Source organism: Equus caballus, chromosome 15 (genome assembly GCF_041296265.1).
Source record: "Equus caballus isolate H_3958 breed thoroughbred chromosome 15, TB-T2T, whole genome shotgun sequence".
Taxonomy (NCBI): domain Eukaryota; kingdom Metazoa; phylum Chordata; class Mammalia; order Perissodactyla; family Equidae; genus Equus; species Equus caballus.
The window spans coordinates 90289675-90311572 of record NC_091698.1 but is presented as its reverse complement, the minus strand read 5'-3'; the positions used below and the strand labels follow the sequence as shown (position 1 = coordinate 90311572).

At 55.8% G+C, this 21898-nt stretch overlaps 1 protein-coding gene across 1 annotated transcript in view; it reads right to left on the bottom strand.

The window, feature by feature from the left end:
- HS1BP3 (HCLS1 binding protein 3) overlaps window positions 1–20537 on the bottom strand; it is a 33704-nt gene extending 13167 nt beyond the window's left edge. The window contains exons 1-4 of the mRNA XM_023619451.2: window positions 20379–20537; window positions 14302–14467; window positions 10538–10745; window positions 7989–8211 (exon numbers count right to left, since the gene is read on the bottom strand). Of these exons, the coding sequence (XP_023475219.1) occupies window positions 7989–8211; window positions 10538–10745; window positions 14302–14467; window positions 20379–20410 (629 nt within the window). The 5' untranslated portion in view covers window positions 20411–20537. The remainder of the gene's footprint in view (window positions 1–7988; window positions 8212–10537; window positions 10746–14301; window positions 14468–20378) is intronic.
- Window positions 20538–21898: the final 1361 nt, after the last annotated feature.

Sequence of the window (21898 nt, the reverse complement as noted above, 5' to 3'; positions counted from 1 at the left end):
ACAGATGTCCAGACCAGGCCACATTGTGCAGGCGGGTGTGGATGCACATGAGTGAAAGGCAGCAGATGCTGCGGCTGACAGCTCTGACAGGCCAAGAAGCGGCCCTCCGCCATGTGGCTCAGCAGTTCTGGCGACAGTGATTGACACATGAGAGCATCCTCTGCTCCGGCCACCCAGGGGGCCGTGTCAAGTTCCCAGAGATGAACCTGCCCCCTGTAGCAGACCACCGATGGGCACCAACTGTCCGGGACCTGAGTACACTTGAATTCAGGGGTATCTCTTAGACTAAAGAGAAGATGGAGGATCCTTCCAGAACCAGGACTCACAGACAACATGAAGGTAGTTACATTCAAAGCCAGGGTGATGCTCAACCAAGTGTGGAAACCAACTTCCTTTCCAATCACACAACTCTCCTGCTTTCAAAGAAAGGATCTTTCCATTGTTTAATTTTAAATTCAGCTTCTTTTCCCAGTTAGAGAAAATTCTCACAGTGGCAATAAATGAACTTCTGAAATTCATTCCAGGACAATGTTATTTGTGGCAGCACCAGGCAACGGGGCTTCCACGGTGATCTGACCAGAAGAGTAGCGTGAATCACCGAGGAGAGGCGTTCACCCTGTGGGTCTGAGCCAGCCTCACTCCAACGGGAGCTTCGCAAAAGGACTGGACTGAAGGATGAGCAGAGTTGGGAAAGCTGTGCTTCAGGCAGGAGGACAGCCCTGTGATGTCCAGGTGGGAAGAGCTTGGCATATGCAAAGTGCCCAACAGCTGGGCAGCAGATGCATGGGGGGAGGAGGAAGAGGGTCTGAGGGGAAGTCAGGCCACATCCCGCAGGGCCTGGGGCGATTCTGGCCACTTGCAAGGGAGCAGCACTGGAGACAGATGCAGGAGAACCCGCTATGACCCTGGGCGAGTCATTTCACTTCTCTGAGTCTGTTTCCTTATCTGTTCAATGGGAACAAAGAATGCTCTGGAAGCTGCAAAGTGGAGCCAGTATGCTGTCGGCACAGAGCAAAGCAGAAGCCTGTGACCACAGGTGCTGCCTGATGATGTCTAGCTCACATCATGCTTTTGACCCAAGAGACTTCATCCTGGGCCCTAAAAAGTAAATGGGCCCTGTCGGGTAGACACCCATCGTTTGCTGTGGTCCCACAGTCACACTGAAGGACCTATTTCCCAACAGTCACAGCCTGACTCTCCAAGCCACTGAGCCCCACCCTGAAGAATCGGGACCTCAGTGACAGCCCTCCCTTCCTGGCTTGTGGGTGACAACATTTCTGCTTCCCTGCACAGGGGCCAAATGCACCCTTCACCCACCACAGCACCAGCAGCACCATGAAACCAGGCTGGTCCAGCTGCAGGGGCTCAGCCACCCACTGCCTGAAAGCCAGTACCCAACCCTGGTCACACCCAAAACGGCCCTGAGAGACTGAACAGACTAATGGGCAATGACCAGAGCAGATGTAAAATGGAACTCTGACCTACAGCCTGCAGCCACGGGTCCAGGAAGCCAACCCACGACCTCCGCAGCTCCGGCTCCGGCCCCGTGGCCAGCACTTGCTCAGGAACTGCCTGCTTCCCACTTAACAGGACCAGCCAGAGAAAGCCAAATATGCTGCCCCAACAATCACCTAGGCCGCAGGGGGCCCCACTCCTAGTCAGCGGCCCCCAGCTTCCCGATCCCAAGAGCCTCCAGTCGGGGCACACCTGAGCTTCCTCTTTTTCCACCAGAAACCCTGCCGAGCCCCTGCCTGCCTGTGAGCCTCTGCCAATTGCAGGTCCTGGTGGCTGACCCCTCCCTTGCTATGGACAGCTCTGAACAGATGGCCTCTGCTTGTCTCATTTTGGGGGGGGTCTTCATTTATTCCCACACTCGTCCCTCCCAATGCTGACATGACCAGTGGGGCGCAGGCAGTCCCTGCAGTGGAGAATAGCCACCACATACCATCCAGCCCGGGAAGTCGGCACCCGCCTCAGGCGGAGTCTCAGGCTGGGGGTAACGGGAAAGTCCTGGGCCAACAGTCAGGAGGCCGGAGCTCCAGCTTAGATGGGGCCCTCGACTGTGTGACCTAGGGAAGGTTCCTCAACTGTCACCATGAAGACGCTGGATTTGACCTCCAGTCCCTCACAGTTTAAAGGCTCTGTCATTTGAAGAAAGCTCTGATTTGGGGGGTTCTTGCCAAAAGAACCCAGCGCATCCTGAGGCAGGGGAATGGCAGGTATGACCCCCCAAAGCTCCATGCCCCAAGGAGTCAAGTCACCACTTAAGCCCATCAAGGATGGACAAGCAAGCACCTTCCTCCCGGGACAGAGGCTGCGTGAGGAACCTGGCCACCTCCAGGGACAGATGGCTGGCCGCAGGTCCGACAGGTGGAGGTGTACCTGGCGGTGAGGTAGGGCCTTGTCTGTACAGGCCCTGGTGCTGAGATTTGCATGACAACAGTAGGAACCTAGAAGGCTGCCTTTTCCTTTTCAACCGTTTAAACGCCCAGCATTTCAACTGTTCAGTTTAAACACCCAAGGGCTTCTTCAGAGCAAAGTAAATCTGCAATCATGCTAACATTTTAAAGGAAACTTCCCGTCCTTCATCTCACTTTAGCCTTACAACCACTGGGCCTGGACTTGACCCCTAATTTACAGAGAGGGAAACTGAGGCTTTGGGAGGTTCAGCAGCCTGCCCAGTGCCCACCAGCTGCTAAGAGGCAGAGGTGGGATTTGAACCTGGGATGGTCTGCCTCTATCCCGGCTCTGGGGACCACACATCCCAGGTTTGCTGGCTTTCCCAGTGGTTTTCGAACCATGCTCTGAGGGACCCTGACCTTCGGCAGAGACACCCAGGGCCACCTGAGGGGTGGGCTGAGGCTGAGGGGCCAGTCCCTACTCCGGTCTCACCCAGGGCCAATTCTACCTCAGTCTGTCTTATATATCGGGGTTTGTATGAGATTTCTCTTGAACCAAAGACTTCGCTACTGAGGAGAAGAGTGGAAAGCTCTGCTGCATCGGTTGCCCCTAAGAGTCCGTTCGTTCAGGGCCGACTTTGTGTACCAACTTGGAGAATCACCCCAGGAGAGCGAGTCCATCCAAATGTAGGGAATAAAATATTATTTTTATAGTAAAACATACACGGCTACTTTATGGAAGGTAAAGTAAAATTTGTCCAGATAATTATGACAAAACATGTGACTCGCATTCCCACGAAATGTCCAGCTTCGCCGCTCGAGGCCACGGCACAGGGACCTGGGCGCTGGTTCCGCTCTCTGAGCAGAGAGTGGGAGGCCTGGCCTTACAGGAAGGCATGTTTGTGCGTGAAACAGCCTGTCACTCAGGAAGCTGAGGGTCCTCAGGGACCTGGGGCCTAGAGGGGCTCCCTGGACACTGGGGAACAGGTGGGGGGGCCACAGGCCTTGTAGGCGAGCAGGGTTTGGAAAAGCAGAGAGGCCTTTGCAACAGAGGGGGTTAAGACCTTGAAGAACCCGTCACTGGAGGGAAGCTTCAGGACTTTGCTCTGGGGCAGGGATCTGGCAGAGATGCTCCAGAGAATAAACACTCCATACCTGAAACAGGTCCTTATTGCCTATAACAGCAAAAACCTACAGAAACACCACAGTGTCCCCAAGCAGGGGCCTGCCCATGCCACTTACAGCACATCAACCTGACGGACTAGCACAGAACGAGAATGTAGAGTCTATCTGTGGGGGCCGGCCCCGCGGCCGAGTGGTTAAGTTCGTGCGCTCTGCTTCAGTGGCCCAGGGTTTCGCTGGTTCAAATCCTGGGTGCGGACATGCCACTGCTCATCAGGCCATGCTGAGGTGGCATCCCACATGCCACAACTAGAAGAACCCACAACTAAAAATACACAACTATGTACCAGGGGGCTTTGGGAGAAAAAGGAAAAATAAAATCTAAAAAAAAAAAAAGAAAAGAAAAGAAGTCTACCTGTGGATCTGGAAAGATCCAGTACATAAGCTGAAAAAAGGCAAATTATGGAATGGCACATATAACATGATCTCATTTTGGTAATAATTTTTAACTGCTGTCAATTTCTCTATACTAATCATATATTATTTGAGTTATAATTAAAAATCTTTCCAGAACAGCATTTCCAGGAGAAGGCAGAGCTACTGTGGTAGAACTTCATCTTTCTCAGAACTGTGAAGTCTCCAAAAAAAGAAAGTTAAATGCGAAACCACGTACGACACAGAAGGCGGCTATGAGAAGACACTAAGTCAAAGAACAGACTCTAAAAACGGCATGTGCTATGTCTGCGGTGACGTGGGTCACACGGGGACAGGGACACACAGACACCCCACAAACAGGAGAGCAGCAGGGTTGGGATGGGCTGGGTAAGGGTTTTTCTACCTTGAAGCACTTTCTAACAGTGCAGTAACGCGTCTTTTCCTTGATCAAAACCAGGTGTAACAGACAAAGAAACGCCTGGCCGGCCCCTGCGTAGGGCTTTGTGCTGGTGGCTCCCACCCTTCCAGCGGCCCTGCCACGGAGCAACAGCGCCCCCTCGCGGCCATGGCAGGAAGGACCGACGCCTGTCGTCTGGAAATCTGGCTGCTCCAGGAAGTTCAGAGCCAGGCCCAGATGGGTGTTCGGGGGTGGGGTGCGGCGCACAGCTGGGAAAGTAAGCAGGGCTGTGCGTCTGCTGAGGACGGAGGGCACAGGACAGAGACATGCCTGCAAAGCATAAGTCACCTGCAAAGAACAGAATGTTCTCCACCAAAGGGCGGGGTGGGCAGCACTGTGCAAGAAAGTCAGCAGGCCCATGGGTGTCCCAGGAGAAGCCAAGGGGAAGCCCGACTTCCAGACACGGCTCTGCTACACACACAGAATGCTCTGGACAAGCCCCCACTCAACTCTGTCCTCCACTTTCCCATCTGTGAAAGAGGGATATTCCTGGGGCTCTGGCCACCTTCCAGTCTGCTGAGAGACTGGAAGTGAGGGACAGTGCAGGGAGATGGCATCAGGTCCTGAATCCGACATGGGTGGCTGTATGAATTTGGCTGAGTTACTAGGATGACTCCAAACTTCAGCTTCCTCATACACAAAGTGAGCTCGATGCCAGTACTGGTTTCCTAGAGCATCATTTCCCAAACCAGACCCACAATGGGTCCTGGAAGCAATTTGGTGCGTCATGACCTTTTTAAAAAAATGAAATAGAATAGAAAATTTCTATTCATGTAAAGGCTAATCAGTTCCTGGCATCTAACGAGCTCTGAAAACACGTTAGTTGGGGGCCAGCCCGGTGGTGTAGTGGTTAAGTTTGCATGCTCTGCTTCGGTGGCCTGGGGTTCACTGGCTCGGATCCCAGGCACAGACCTACACACCACTCATCAAAAAACCATGCTGTGGGGGCTGGCCCCGTGGCCGAGTGGTTACGTTCGCGCGCTCCGCTGCAGGCGGCCCAGTGTTTCGTTGGTTCGAATCCTGGGCGCGGACATGGCACTGCTCGTCAGACCACGCTGAGGCAGCGTCCCACATGCCACAACTAGAGGAACCCACAACGAAGAATACACAACTATGTACCGGGGGGCTTTGGGGAGAAAAAGGAAAAAATAAAATCTTAAAAAAAAAAAAAAAAAAAAAACCATGCTGTGGTGGCATCCCACATACAAAAGAGAGGAAGATCAGTAACAGCTGTTAGCTCAGGGCCCATCTTCCTCACACACACACACACACACACACAAAAACCCATCAGCTATTCTTATTCCTGATGGAGGCGACAGCGCCGACTATTGTCACATTGGCCATTAAAAGAAAAACTGGCAGAAGGCCTGAAGCCTCTGGGACCCCTTTTAGGTGCTAAGCTCTCCTAGGATTCAGGAACGAGGTCCCCGGAGAGCAGAGCCGAGTATGGTGCTGGGGTCCCCGGATGGCTGACACATCCCCCGACAATCTGCTACTGGAGCCAGTAGGAAATTCAAGGCGGCCTTTGCCAACCCCAAAGAGCATTTTCCTACCCAAAAAAGGAGCCACTTTGCTAAGCGTGTCCTTCAGCCAAAGGCTGGCACAAACCACCGGCGTCCATCTCAGCCTGGCACCACGGGTGGTTACTCAGAACAACAGAGTGTGGGTTCAAACAAAGCTGTATCCTCACCAAAATAAGGCCCAAGGAGGGCCTGCGGGCTGTGCAAGGCTGATAAGGAGTGGCCGTTACAGACTTCTCCCAGCATAACCTCGCTGCCGCTCCCACAGGGCCGCTGACCCCCTCCAGGACAAGGCCAGCCATGGAGGGCTGGCAGGAGCCTGACTGCTGGGCGCCAAGGTGCTGCAGCTCCTCTGGCTCTGGTCCCGTCTCCCTGAGCACCTGGGCACCTTTCCCGAGTGCGAATCCTCATCCCCTCCAGGCTGGGTCATGGCCATCCTGCCCCACACTTCCCCTCGCATCCTAGCAGGAGAGGAGGGCCGATGCAGGGCGGGCAATGCTCCCAGGACGGTATGTTCCACACTGCTTAAGTGAACTGGCCCCTGCCTGATGAATAATTGGCTCTAATTCCTTTCTGCACAGGACCTGCCAGGCATGCCTCTTCTGTTGACTGACCTTCAGAGAGTCTCTAAGACGCTCTTGTCATGGCAGAGAGGATGTCACCCGAGGTCTGTGGTCTGGCTCTGCGGAGGTGGTGGGACAGAAAGATGGGGCCACGAAAAGAGCGAAGCGCTAACACTTACCACAACTCGCTCAATCTTCACAAGAGGCCCGAGACAGAGGTGCTATCATTACCCTGTTTTCACTGTGGAAAACTGAAGAAAAGGAGTAAGTTGCCAGGGACACATGGCTGGTAAGTGGCAGAGCCAGGATTCAAGCCCTGGCAGTGTGGCTCCACAGCCCAGGATCCTGAACTGGGTTTGAAGCCACCACTGTTATTCACCAGCTGTCCGACCTCAGGCAAGGCACTTGGAGACTTCAGTTTCTTTAATCTGTAAAATGGGATAATGACAGCTGCCAGCAGGGCAAGGTGTCAATGAGACGGTGAGCAAAGTGCAAAGTACAATGCCCAGCGGGTGCTCAAAAACATCAGTTCCCACCTTGTTTCTTGCACGTTTGGGCCAAGAAGAAAAAGTGAGGGTCCTGGGGTGGCTAAGTCTGTCTGGCTCCCCTCATCTCCATCTGGTTGGGAGGTCCTGCCCAGACACCTCAGCCTGCGCCCGTCGGAGAGGCGTTGGGAGCAGTTGTCTGGCTCTCTAGCCTCATCCAGCCTCTAGTCCCCTCCCCCAAGCACAGGATGAGGGTAGTCCACACAGCGGAGGCTCGGGAGCAGGTCAATGATTGGCTAAAGACAGTCAGAGGGTCAAGAAAAGACAAGGAACGAGAAGGTGACAGAATCAGGACATCGAGAGATCACCAAGACCACAGCTGGCTTGCCTCTTCTTCTCCAGCCAGTGCACGTGTGTGTGCATGTGTCAGTGTGTAAAGGGGACAGAATCCACAGGCTAGGATACCCGGGGGTCCCTCTACCTCCTTGCATCACACACAGTTGGCACTTTATGGGTCACCAGCCCCCTCCACCCATGTGACTCATGGGAGCCTTATAACTGCCTTGCAGAGAGGCAGGGCCAAGGTAAAAAGCCCTGCTTTAAGGACAGTGAAACAGCCGAGGGAGCTCCCATCACACGCCACATGTCACAGGCTGTCAGTGATAAGCTGGACAGAGAACTCAGGCTCCTAGGCCAGCCGGCCAGGTTCAGGCAGCCTGGGCTGCTGAGCTGTCGGGGGTTGGGGGCAGCACTTTCAGGCCACAGTGCAGGGCTGCGGGGCAGGGGGCCACGCTGTGACCAGAGGGAGCAGGTAACACCGAGGCCAGCCCCAAAGACAGGGGTGATGTTGAGGGTGAGCAGAGAGCCAGTTTCTGAGTGCGCCAGGCCACGCAGGGTGACGCCTCAGGGAGACAGGTTTTCTCAGATTCCCTGGAGGCGGGGCGGAGCTGTCTCCAGAGAGCGTGCAGCAGTCAGAAGGGGGCCCCACCCAGAACGGGGCGACCTACCGCATGATGCCCAGAGGGTCCAGGGCCTCCTCTTCCTCCTCCTCCTCCTCAGACTTCCCTGTATCTTCGCCCTTCCGGCCTAGGATGGGCGGACACTCATCCTCTGCGTGGTCCTGTTGCTTGAAGAAGTCAAAAGCGTCCCCATCATCCCCTGCCTGGCTACGTGCGTCCAGGACAGAGCAATCTCTGCTGGTGAGATCTGCAGCACCCAGGGATCTGGTGCCTGAAAAGGGAGACAGAAGAAGGCATATGACACCCACTGCCAGGGGACCAGGAGGCGCTGTGCTGCATCAAGCTCCAGGTCCCCGGCCTGAGGCTGGGGGCTTGCCAGTGTCCTGGGACCAGGATGGCGGGTCTGGGTAGATGGGGGCAGCCGGGACTCCGAGTGCCCACTGCAGCCCTGAGGGTTTACAGGCACCAGGGACGCCTGGAGTGGAGCCATTACAGGTGGGAGCCTTAGAGCAAGACAGAGGCAGCAGTTCCTGAACCTCTGCGGCCCAGACCCTGTCGGTACCGCGGGACGGCCAGGCCTCTGTCCACGGGCTAACAGCAGGAGAAGGCAGCCAGCAGATGGGGGATGTCCCATAGAACCAACAGCTCCAGGAATGTTTTATAGTTGTGGGGCATGTCAGGCAGCTCTGCCAACCCAACCACGGATGGAGACCCGCTCCGAGGGTCTGGGTGATGAGTGCACCCAGAGAATGGAGGAGGCTGGGACAGGGAGCACATGGAAGATTCTAGAACAAACTGTGATGACTCCATTACACAACAGCTTATATCAGTGGTTCACAACACATGGTCCGCAGACAGGTGTCCATGATGAGGTAAGTGCAGAAAGGGAGAGCAAACATCTAGAAATTTCCACAGCAGCTTGGCACTGTCATGACATCCAAGCATGGGATTTTGTATTCATGAAATTATCTGTCTGTGACAGACTGAGACACAAAACTGGTCCTTCCCCACGGATGGTCTGAGAAGCACGGGTTTAGACTACTTGTTCATCTCTATCCAAACAGTTACTCAGCGTATACCTTAGACAGTGGTCACTTGTTAAAAATACCACCCTTAGGTAAAGAACTTAGTGCCTGGCACATAGGATGTGACATATACACTGAGGTAATATGTAAAACTAAGTGGCAAATGATTGTGTTACATTATGTTATAGTCTGCTTTTTACTTTATTAGGACAAATGTGAAAATACCATTCAAAATGTCATGAACCTTCAATTTTGTGTAATAAACATCATGTAATAAGCATTTTACAGGTATAGATTCATTTAAATATTGCAAAGACCTCATGTGAGAGAGATTTGTACCTCTGTTTTACAGCTCAGGAAACTGAGGCACAGAGAGACTAGGAAAGTTGGACCACTCTATCCTGCTTCTCCACAACAGAGGGGACTAGGAGGTCGGGAGTTTTTCCCAGCTGCACATGCGCTGGAGCCCTCTTATCACAGTCAATGCAGCCCCCCGAGAGAGGCAAAGAGGGGGCAGCAGAGATCCGGGGCCCACGCTGGGGGCGTGGACAAGGACAGAAGCAGCCTGGGCTCTGCAGCCTCACCCAGTCATGGCCTCTGCATTCACTGGTTTTGCTTTTATTCCCACCCCTCATTTTTTTAAAAAATTGGTTTACTGTTTGCTAATTTTCTTTTGAAAATTTCCCATCTGTCTCGTGGAAATAGGAGATCCACAGTAGTTGGGAAAAGAGTCAAATGGAGAGGTCCAAAGAGGGGAGAAGGTCAGAGGTGGGGGTCCAGCAGCTCACGATGGGACCTGTTCCCACCCGAGGGTATGCAAGTCCTTTATCTGCCTTGGGGCGTTCGTGCAAGAATGGGACCCACCTGGGGTGTTCTGAGTGTAGGGGGCCGCGTTGGGGGTAAAATGTTAGCCATCGTTTCTACAGCACTTCCTCTGAGGCAGGCTGTGTTCTCAGCACTTTACATGTGTTGGCTTGCTGAAATCTCACAACCACCTGTCAGTCTATAAAGAGAATGGAGGAGGCTGGGACAGGAACTGCAAGGATTCAAGACCCCATAACTGGGTGGGGGAAGGTGGTTCTGGATCACCGTGGGCTCAGCCTCTGCCTGGAGCTACACCCACAAGCATCTCTGCTGAGGGTGCAAGCTGAGGGAGGTGTCCCCAGGGGCCAGGTCACCAGCCTGGCTGTGGGGGCCCAGCCTTCTCTGGATATTGCAGGTCCCCAGGCCTGGCTGGCAGAAGGTGAGGAGGGGTGTGTGTGTGTGTATGGGTCGGGGGAGCTCTGGGGATGGGGCTGACCAGGAGGGACACGGGTGGGGTCAGACTATGGAGAAGGTCCCTGTGTGAGCCCCGTCTGGCACCCAGGTGGTCAGTCCTTGAGGGCTGGGCCCCAGTGTCCTTCTGCCCACCACCCCGCCCAAGGATGGAGGTCAGGCCCACTTGCCTCAACAGCCTGGTCGAAGCCATGGGCTGTAGGAGGCAGCTGTGGAGCCACTCCAGCCAAGCCAGGGCAGCGATGCCTAGTCCTAGGCCAGGGAGACCTCAGGGATTTGGGACAGAGCCTCACGTACCTAAGAATTCTAGCAGCTCTGGGCTGCTGGCCAGCTCGGCATCCTTTGAGACGTGGCGCAGAATCTCGTCGAACACAGCTCTCCTTTCCTGGATGTCAGACTCCCCGACGAAGAGGACCTTCCTGGGGAGTGGGGGCAGGCTGGCCGCTGGATAACGGCTGCTCAGTTTCTGGTAAAACTCTTCGATCTCGCTGTACTTTTTGGAGACCTGGAATGAGAGGAGCACGCGGTTTCCCGAGTGAAGAGCGAGAGCGGAGAGCGCTCCTCTCCCAGCCCAACCAGAGGTCCCAGAGGGCTGGCTGCCCCAGGAAGTTTGCACCAGGTGGGCCTCCCTCCTGCCCCTCCGCCCAGCTCCTGCCTCAGGCCCATTCCTCCACTCCCTGGTCAATGCCAGGCTCAATTACAAAAGGCTCAGTGGCCCAAAGGGAAGATGCAGTCATGGTGGATCTGGGCACTGTCACAGGTTGCCACATCTGATACAGGGACCCTGCCTGGCCTGCAGGTGACCATGGCTGCCACCTCCTTTCTGGGCTTTCAGCGCATTAGTGGGGTGACCTTATGGTCCGGCTGGCTATTAGGTCATCTTCCTGCAATAACACAAGTCACCTTTTCTCAGCACAGATCTCTGGATCGTTCTCCCATGAATTAGCAGCAGCTCTGACGACCAGCAGGGACGGTCCTCACAGTGCTCAGGTGGTGAAGACCCAGATATTGCAAATTTGGTTTCCTTCTCAGCCCTGTTGTCAGCCAGGACCCGGGCATGTACTGGGACCTTAGGGAAGCAGGCCAGGGCTCCTGCTGGCTGTTAGAAGGTGGTCCTGGGCCATCTAAGTCACCTTGGGCAGCATTCAGTGTCCTGCAGGGCCTCCTCTCGGCCCCTGCCTAGAACCCCTACTGCAGCCAAGGGTTCACTCCTCACTTCTCAAGCTCTTGCTGTGGTTACTCTGTGTTTACCCCAGGAGGCTGCAGGTCTCGCGTGGAGCGAGCAGCCAAACACAGCACAGCCAGTGGTGTCATTGCCGAGGTCTGTACAACCCAATACGTGCACTCAGAGAAGAGTTACCTGCTCTGTGTCACACACCACACCAACAGCCTGGCGTCCACCCTTGTCTTGGACTCCTCTGTGTTCTCCTATATGCTGGGCCTGTCTGCCCAGCTCCTCTGTGAGAGCACTGAGTGTGAAGACATGGATATTCCCACTTCCACTCCCCGGCCAGGACTGCGCCCACAGCACACCACTAAAATGCTGTCATGGCTGATGGGCTGTGGGGAGTCTGGATACACTGAGACTTGGGAGACCTGGCAATCCCACTGCACAGCTGTGTTGGAGCATGCAGCCCTGGCTAACCAGCATTATCACCAGAACCCCCAGCCTGTAGGGCTGCAGACGCCAGCAGGTGGCTGGGGCACTGGGGGACTGCAGAACCCCCCACCCCAAGGAGAGTCATTAGGTCAGAGAACTAAGCCTGCAGTTGTCAACACAGTGGCTGGCTCCAGAGCCTTCCTGAGAACAGCCCCACGGAAAGGTAAGAGGATCCTTTCACAAAAGTGACACAGGCTCCAAGTCCCAGCGGTCCTGAGAACCGGTGACTCTAGCCAGGCAGGGATTGAGCCCAATCCTGGAGGCCCTGACCCTGGGGGCTGAGCGCCCTCTGCTGGCCTGACTGCTCTACACAGGCCGGTCCCACAGACTCATCAGGACTGGGGTTCTGGGAGCCGATGTCTCCAGGGCACCGAGTGTGGGGAGTTTCAAGTCAGAGGAGTGCCCCCATCTAAGGCCCATGCTCATTAGTGTTCCAAACAAGGTCTTCTCAGGTAGCTACCTACGCAGCAGCAAGGAGAGGAGGCCAAGGGAGAGGCCCTGAGGCAGGGGTGGGAGCCCCTGCTCAGTTGGTGCCTCGTGGGCCCCAAGCCCACCTCGCGTCCCTCTGCTCTAAGTCAGTGCACGTGGTGTCTGCTAAACCACAAGCAAATACAGTGCCCCTTCCGGGGGCTGGTTTTACTCTCTGGTTAGAAATTCAATTCATTTTTATATTAAAACATCTATATCCTTTTGAGGAGTAGAACGCAAAATTTTTTAAGCGAAATCATGAAACTTCAAAGAGATTTCAGATCTAATGGGGAGTAGATGTGCTCTCCTTTGCCCTCACAGGGGGTTTAAAATGTGTGAGAAGTACCTGCACGCATGGGCAGCTGTGCATGCACACACTCTCCACAGGGTACGGGTGTCATCAGTCAGGAAAAAGCGGCACTATGTAACACGTGGAGGTGTTAAAGATGTCCTCACGCACACCCTCACGTGTAAAGCCAGGCCTTTGAACAGGACTGAGTAAACGGGCCTGGGTGCTCCTCAGGGCTCCCAGAATGCTGCCTCTCCCTCACGTCCAGGGACACTGACCTCAGATACAGTCATGCACCACAGAACGACGTTTTGGTGAATGACAGACCACATATATGATGGTGGTCTCATAAGATTACTAGCATACAGCCTAGGTGTATGGTGTATACCATCTAGGTTTGTGTAAGCATACTCTCTGATGTTCACACAACGATGGAATTGCCTAACAACACATGTCTCAGAACGTATCCCAGGTGTTAAGCGACGCGTGCCTGTCTACCATGGGACTCCTGCTCATTTTACCTTCATTTAAAAACTCTCTCCTCCCTCAGCTCCCGGGACTCCACGACACCCTCTTCTCTTCCCTCGGCCTCGTCGGAGGCTCCTGCTTCTCTGTGACTGTCCCTGAGCTGCTGGTGATCCCGGGGTTTCCTCCTCAGCCCCTCCCGCCACCTTCCACATCCATTCTCTGGGCAACTTCATCCACTCCCAGACTTTCAACATCACCCCCCAGCTGAGGCCTCCCGAATCTGCCCCTTATGCCCGACCCCCGTCCCACACTCCAGCTGCATGTATCCGTCCTCCTGGATCCATTGAGCAGACACTTCACACCCGACATGTCCCCGCTAGACCTGCCCCCGCTGGTGCTCCTTCAGTTGGTGGAAATGATCAGTTAGCACACCTTGGAAATAGTTTCAAGTCTCTCCCTTCCTTCCATATGAATGACGGCTGGCCTGCTCCCAGCCCTCACAGGGGGACTGCCATATTCCCTCGTGACTGGGCTCCCTACCCCCTGCCCCGTTCCTTCCAATTCAGCTCCACTCTCCCACCAGACCAGCCAGAGAGGGGCAAAGAGGACCACATCACTCCCCGCTTGAAACTCCTCCTTGGCTGCGGGAGAAGTCAGGCTGGCTGCATGCCCTCCGTGCCCTGGTTCCGCCCACCATCACCTCATCTTCTCCTGCTTCACCCAGGACGATACTCGACTCTCACAGGTCCCCACACAACACCCTGTTTCCAGCCTCTGTGCATTTGCTTGGGCTATACCCTCTGCCTGGGACACCCTTCTGCTGCTGCTTAAATCCACCTGCTTGTTAAACCACAGCTCGGCCCTCACCTCTTCCGAGCAGCCTTCTGGGACCCTTTCCCTGGGCTGGGTTAGGTGCCCCTTCTCCACACTCCCTCAGCCCATGTGCTCCTGTCATACCTGCATCTGTCTCTTTACGTCTGTCTCCCCATGGAGTGTAGGAATTTGATTCATTCTTGTGTCCTTACCGCTCGACATGTCCAGGCCCTGAGACAGTGTTGGCTAGAGAAGTGTCCGCTCCCTGATGCCACCCGCCCGCTGGTGGCAGGTGTGACTGCCCACCTGGACCCCTGGGCCCTGCACACCCTCTGGAGCATCCTGGCAGAGCCCCCAGCTCACCAAGAACTGGACGACATCCTCGGGCTTGTGCTTGGCCGACTTGAACGCAGCGAGCCGGGTCACCACCAGGATCTGGTACTCCACGTGGCCCGACATCATCTTGCCCCGCACCTCCTGGTGCTGGGGCACCGTCAGGTCGAGGCCTGTGTGGACATTCTGAACTCGCCTGCCAAAGGGAGAGAAGGCAAAGGAAGCTCAGGTCCAAGTCAGCAGGCTTCTCAAGGGAAACGCAGGCAGGACCTTGGGACAGCTCGGCAGGCCTGGGTGCAAGGCTGCTCCACTGGCACTCCTCAGTGGTCACTGCTCCAAGCCACCCACTTACCCCTCATCAAGCCTGGCTTCCCAGGCCACAGGCCTGGGCCCTGCCTTTGGGTTGCTGCCAGACGAAGTGTCGCTCCCAGCAAGAAAACAGGTGAGAGCAGAGATGATGAGGGTCACGGAGCATCACGCACAGCTAGGTGTCTTACACAGACTTGGCATGAGCTCCCGCAGGATTGGAGGGGATGGCATCCTGGGGGCTCCCCGGCTGTGCGTGCACAACGCAGGAACGAAACCCCACCAGGAATCTGGAGAGGCAGACTCATCTCTTCAGCCAGGCAGAGGGCGGCAGAGCTACTACAGCGCCCACCTGGCTTGGGGAAGCGGGAAGGCACTGGATGTGAGGCCCCCACCAGCCCCGGGCCCCGAAAGGCATGAGAAGGCCACTGTGTGAGGCTTAGAGAAGACACTCCACAAGACGTTATAGGTGTTCAAGAGTCTGTAACACAACACAAACGTGCCGAACTGTATGCAAACAAGGGATGAAGCATTTTCTCGGAAGGGAGAAAAAAGGTTAAATGTATCCTGGGTAAGGGGCAATGCAGACCCGTGCACACGAACACTTATGACAGGAAATGGCATCGTCAAGGCCGAGACCTACCCTGTGCTGGGCAGGGCTTTCAGAACAGAAGAAAGGGGATGCCCAGGGCGGGGGGTGGTGCTTCCGGGGCTAAAACTGTGCCTGTGGCAAGGCCCCTTCTCTCTCTGGACTAATGTCCCAATCCATCGAAGACACCTTGTCCCTCAGAACTTCTTCCACACAGATTCCTCCCGTCTCCACACTAGGCATGTGACAGTCACCAATGTGATGCCACTGTCACCAACTGGGGTATATGCCTTCATATGAAGTGTGTATACACATCCACTGACCATACAAACCTCTGCACACCGAACGCTTCCAGACAGTACACAGAATGCTACGATAAGCATGCATCTCTCAGGAAGGCCCGCGCAAACCTGCCTCCAGGAAGGTGTGATATGAGCCCAAATGTGCCCTTGCAAGATGGAAAACACACCAAACACATCAGCCTTCCGTTCCTTTCGCCAGTAACCAAATGAGCGTTCCTGGCCGTTCCCTGAGTACAGACCGTGCTGCTTCTGGCGGTGCACAGGAGTGCTGCTGAGTTTGGGAGAGCAAAACCAGACTAAAGGTCAAAGGTGAGCGTGTGAGCAGCTGGCAGCACTGCAGCCTGTTCTGAGGACCTTACCTGTCTGAGTCACTCCCGCCTCCTGCAGTCCTACAGAGGGACACTACTACTTAGACTCATTTACAGACAGGGAAATAGGTACAAAAAGGGAGTCACCTGCCCATGGCCTCGGGGGTCAGAGGTGGAGCCAGGGTGCACTCCCTCCAGGGCAGTCGCCCCAGAGCCCAAGCAGTCTCTTCCAGGGCATGAGGAAGGAAGGAGGCAGGAATTAGGATCGTTACGACAACTAAGCATAGAAGGGGGTGCCCCCCCAGAGCCGGAGGGGGAGGGGCCTCTCCACAGAGGAAAGCAGATGGGGGGACCCCTGACTTCCCTGCTGACCAGCAGCTCCTGTGGGCGCAGCTCGCTCTCTCCCTCTCAGTATCCCACCTCTGACAGTCCTTTGACCACCCCAGGACCTGCAAGCCATGATGCCACCACCTTTCCTGTCCCTCCCTGTCCTGTCACACGTCTGCAGCTGAGACGCCCCATTCCATTGCTGGAACCACTGCCTCAGGCCCCCGCTCCCCGCCCTCTCTCCTGAGTTCTCCAGTTCTCCACCTCCTTTGCTCCCACGCCAGCAGTGCACGTGACCAGGACACACCGCCAGGTCCCACCTGAAGTTTGTGGCCACAACCTACAACCCTCAAGCTGCAGCAGAGACCTGGCTCCCCTCCCTTGGTCTAGATGGGGGGTTCCCAAAGTGTGCTCCCTGGGCACTTGTCAGCAAGGCAAATTCGGGCCACTGAGTCAGAAGCCCTTGGGTGGGACCCACAATCTTCCTTTTGACAAGTCCTCCAGGTGACTCTGATGTACCTGAGCCTAATCCACTCATTTTTCCCGCTCCTCTACGCCCTAGGCAAACTTTTCCTGTAAAGGGCCAGAAACACAGTAAATATTCTAGGCTTTGCAGGCCACACAGCCTCTGTCGACTGCTCAACTTGGCCATTGTGGAAAGCAGCCATGGGCCATAGTAAACCTGATTTATAAAAGCAAGTGGTGGCAGGATTTGGCCCACGGGTACAGTTTGCCCACCTCTGTCCTAGACCAAACTTCCCAAGCTGGAAAGTGCATCCAAGGGGCCTGGGATCTTGTCAATACGCAGATTCAGATTCACCCGGTCTGGCAAGAGCCTGAGAGTCTGTATTTCTTTCTTTCTTTTTTTTGTGAGGAAGACTCACTCTGAGCTAACATCTTTGCCAATCTTCCTCTATTTCGTATGTGGGCTACCGCCACAGCATGGCTTGCTGAGTATATGTCCGCGCCCAGGATCTGAACCTGCAAACTGGGGCCACTGAAGTGGAACATGTAAACTTAACCACTATGCCACTGGGCCGGCGGAGAGTCTGCATTTCTAACCAGCTCCCAGGACCACCTGCTGAGTAGCAAGACATGGCATCTAAGTGGCCTCTGTCAGTAAAACCCTAACACGTGTTCATCCCTGAGGACCCTGCATTCTATTTCCCTGAGAAAAGGGAAGCCATCGGAGGACTTCCCAAGCTTCCCCATCACATCCGCAATCAGCCTGCATCTGCTCTCCCCACCCCCTCCCCCCACCACTGGGGACACACTGGTTGGCTCCTACCTAAGGGCAACCCCTCTCACCTACTCAAGGACAGTGCTTCTGCAAGTCTCCCCTTTTTGCGGCATCATCAGTTCCCCTCCTTACTGATCATCCTCACTTCTTACAATGGCTGCCCTTCGGCCTGACTGTCCCTTCAGCTACTGCTCCATTTCTCTGCTCTCCTTTCCAGCAAAACTCAAGACAGTGGCCTATACTGACCATCTCTGGTTCCTCTCCTCCTGTTTGATCTTGAATCTGTTCCAACCAATCTTTGTCCTCAACACACAACTGAAGCTCCTCGTGCCCAGGTCATCGGCGACCTCCACACTGTCAAAGCCAAAGGTTACTTCTCGCTTCTCTTCTTACGTCAGTGACACTTGGAAGTCACTCTCTGCTCCCTGGGGCTCTGTCTTCATGGCTTCCAGCAAGCCCCCTCTCTCTGGGTTTTGTGCCCTCCCTGGCCACTCCCGCTCAGCTTCCCTGGAGGGTCCCCCCGTCCCCCCCCAGACACCCTCCTTAGACCTTTTCTCTCGCTGTGTCCCTATCCAGGTGACCTCATCTGCATCCAAAGCTTTAAATACCATTTATGGGCCAGTGGTCCCCAAAGTCCTATCTCTAGTCTGGACCCCCCTCAAGGCCACGCTCCTTCTCCCAGCTGTCTACCTAAGCTCTCCACGTGGCTGTCCACAAGAAGCTTAAAATGAACGTCTAGACCGATGCTGACTCCCACCAGCCCCACACCCGCTCCCTTCACAGTCTCCCCATCTCGGAACTCTGCAGCCTCCCTCTCTCAGGAACTCGGGACAAAAGCCTTGCAATCAGTCTTGACTCCTCTTTCTTGTTCTCACATCCCACATCTCATCATCAGCAAGCCCTGAAAGCTCATCTTCCAAACAAACCCAGGACCCAAACATTGCTCCTCCCTCCACCACCACCCCTCCGGTCCAAGCCCCCCTCAGCCCGCACGTGGATGACTGCAAGAGCCTCGTAGATGGTCTCTTTGCTGCACCTGCTCCCTACAGCCTGCTCAACACAGCAACAAAGGACCTTCATGAAATCTAAGGCCGGTCCCATGGCTCTGAGAAGGAAATCCAACGCCTTACCATGGCCTGTGAGGCTCGTCCTGTCCCCTGCTCCCAAGCCCACAGCTCTTCACCACGTCACCCAACACTCTCCCCGCTCACTCCACTCCAGCCATGCGGGCCTCCTTGCTGATGCTCAACACCCTCTTGCCCCAGGACATTGGTTCCTGCTGTCCTCTGCCTGGTACACTCTTTCTCAAGAGTTCTCATTCATGGCTCTCTCCCTCAGGGAGCTTGTCAGGGATCTGCCCAAGTTCCACTCTATCAGAATGATGCTCTTGGACCACATCACATAAAACAGCACTCGCTCCTCCTGTCACTCTATCTCCTCTGCCGTTTTATTTTCCTTCATACTATCTGTCATCGCTGACACACCATATATTTACCTACTGTCCACCTGTCCCCACTAACGCTCCACAAGAGGGACTTGGTTTGGCTCATTGCTGTATCCAGAACCTGGACATACACTGGACACAGTAGGCCCCCGATACAGATCTGCTGGAGGACTTCTGCCTGAATGTACCTGGTGATGAGAGGGGAGGCTGGGCTGGGAAGCTGAGTTGGGGCCCGACTGAGAAGAGCCTGCATGGAGGCCGGTCTATGGTTGTTGGACTTACCCTGCAGACGGCTCCTCAGGTTTGGTGGTGCCCGCCAGCAAGAAGGAGCGAGCACCACTGCCGTCTGTGAACAAGCCCTGCCCAGGCTGGAGCAGTCAGGGAAGCCATGCACCTTCCCACGCACCCAGCACCAAAGCGACCCCCTCACGGGTCTGCGTGTGGCTGGGAGAGCTGTGTGCTGCTGGCCCTGCTCCAATCTCAAACCTCCTTTTTGCAGAAAAGGAAACCGAGGCTCAGCGAGAGGAAGTGACTTATGTGGCAGTAGGGAAACCTCTTCTGCCAATGAAGATATGACCTGCAGCCTCACTGTGTCAAGCCGAGGAGATCAAGCAGGGTCTGACATCAGAGTTTACTTAAAGAATCATATTTTTCTAGACCTGAAGTCACAGGGGAGTTCAGATTACAGCTGGAAAAATCACAGTTGGGCTGGGTAAGACAGTCGTTTATGTAATAAATTGGGGTCTAAGCCCAAGATTCTGTGTAGGGGGGATGAGTAGAGTGTAAGAAAATTCTTGCACTGGGTCACTTTACAGATACTAAAAAGGGGGAAAGGAGTAAAACCATGTCCATCCCAGCCTTTCCAGGAACCATCCTGCACTGGGCCCTCCAGGCCTGGATCAGTGGGGCCCACCCTGCAGCCTCTGCCTCCCAGGCCTTAGCTATAACCTGCACTTCTGAGCCACCTCCTGGAGCAGCTGCCACCTCTCTGCTCCCCTTCACCTGGCTCACACCCACTCTTCCTACAGCACATGGCCTCACTGACACCCTCCCAGAAGCCAGGGTTACACCTCTGCCCTGTGTTCCCATGGCAACCTGTCCCCTCCGGCATCTGTCCCCGGCAGGGCAGGTCTGCATTGGTTCATCCCCATCTGCCCCTGCAGGGCCAGGCCTTGTCTGATTCACCCCGGTCCCCAGTGCCGACCACTGGGCTTGGCACACGTCGAGTACCGAAAGGATGTATATTTTTGGGGGGGTCAAAAGAAATGAACGCAGGTCGGCAGGGAAGGGGAGAGGAGAGTCCCCTCTCTGCTGGCCTGCGCAGGACCGGCCAGTCCAGGCTTTCCACTGGGTCTTGGGTGAGTTCGTTACCCTCTAGGGGCCTCAGTTTCCCCATCTGTAAAACGGGGACACTCGATGCTGCCCCCCCCCCCCCCCCCCCGTGCAGGGCGGTGGAGGGGCTGGGTCCAGGGAAACCGGCGCGCCCGGGAGGCCAGCCGCCTCCGCCTGCTCCTCCGCCTCGGGCGCCTTGCGCGCACCCGGACTTCTCGTCGCCGGAGCCGCGGCGCGGGGCGCGGGGGGTCTGGCTCACCTGGAGGTGACGAGCACCGCCGGGGACGGCATGACGGCGGCGGCTCCGGGCGGGGCGCGCGGTCACGGGACCCGCAGGCGCCGGCGTCGCCGCGTCCCCGCCCCGCGCGCACGGCCCGCCCCCTAGTGGCCACTGGGCTCGGCCCAGAGGCGGCCGTGGATTTCCAGGCTTTTCTGGAACTCAAGGAGGTGGGGACGGTGCGCGGACTCGGCGCCTCTGGAGGGCGGAGCGGGCTGAGCTGCAGCCCCGCTCACCCGCACCCGGGTCCCCGCGCTCCCGGCCGCGTGTCCTGGGCCGACTGGGCGGCCGGGAGGCGCGCAAGGAAGGGAGGCGTTCGTGGCGGTGACCGGAAGTCTTGGCTTGTGCCTGCTGCCCCGGCCTTCTTAGTGACTGCGCACGTTTGACTCTTAGGAGTGCCCGGAGCGCCCCGGTTCACACAATGCATTAGTTGGTCCCGCTGTCTTGGAGAGAGTGTTGGGGAAGCAGTGCAGCCAGGGACGGCCCCAGGGATGCTCGGAGAGATGTTAGGAGGGCCAAGTGAGGTAACATATAATCCAGCAAACAAGAGCAACGAGACCCCTTTGTAGGGGCTAACCGGTCCTTCCCAACAAAAGCTGAAAAAGCCGTCTTTCCTCTCCCCTGCTAAAGAGATGATATTCTGACTCTTGTTAAAACGGTAAGGAAGACTGTATCTGAGACTATTGCCAGCTCTGAATACAGCGAAGACAAGTGGGGTGGAGAGCCAAGGGGCAGGGTGGGACGCAGTGAGGGGAAATACCAGAGGGACAGCGAGGCTGGGGGGATTCTTGCTGAAGACAGGCCAGGGCCTAGACGTCAAAGTCAGGGGGTGACGAACTTGATCAGGTATCTGGGGTGGGGATTCTCTCTAAACTAATGGGGGACGTGGGGTGTCAAGGTCAAGGCCTGGTGAAGAGGGCTCAGAGGGGCCTAAAGTTTGGTCAAGGAGAGAGTTTGTTAGCCCAAAGCTCACCTCTCACAGAGCTGCTAACACCCCCCCTCCTTCCCGTGTGCAGACCCTTCTCCAGGTGCCCACCTGCTCCTTTCTTCCCTTCCTGAGGACACGCCCTCCCCAGCTGCTCCTACCCTCTGGGAGGCGGAGGGAGGCTTCTGCTTGAATGCATTTTCCCAGAGAACCAACTGCTCCCCACCCCCCACCCCCCCCCCCCCCCCCCCCCCCCGCCCTCCCCGCCCCCGACTCTGATGAGTGAACTGTCCACCTCTTTGAGGCCACCTGTAAACTACTTAGCCCAAGGCCGGGCACATGTGACAGTCAGTCAGCAGAGCACTTGTGCTGCTCTCATGTTTATCAGCTGAAAGACAGGGCCTGCTGCTTGGCTTCTGCTGCTGGTTGGACTCCATCACAAAACTCCTCTCCTCTCTCTCTCAGCCTTTTTACTCATTCATTCACTCATTCATTCATTCATTCACTCATTCATTCAGTCGGTAATGTCTGAATTACTGAGCTGGGGCTCTGTTCCCGGCCCTGTGGAGGCTCTGGA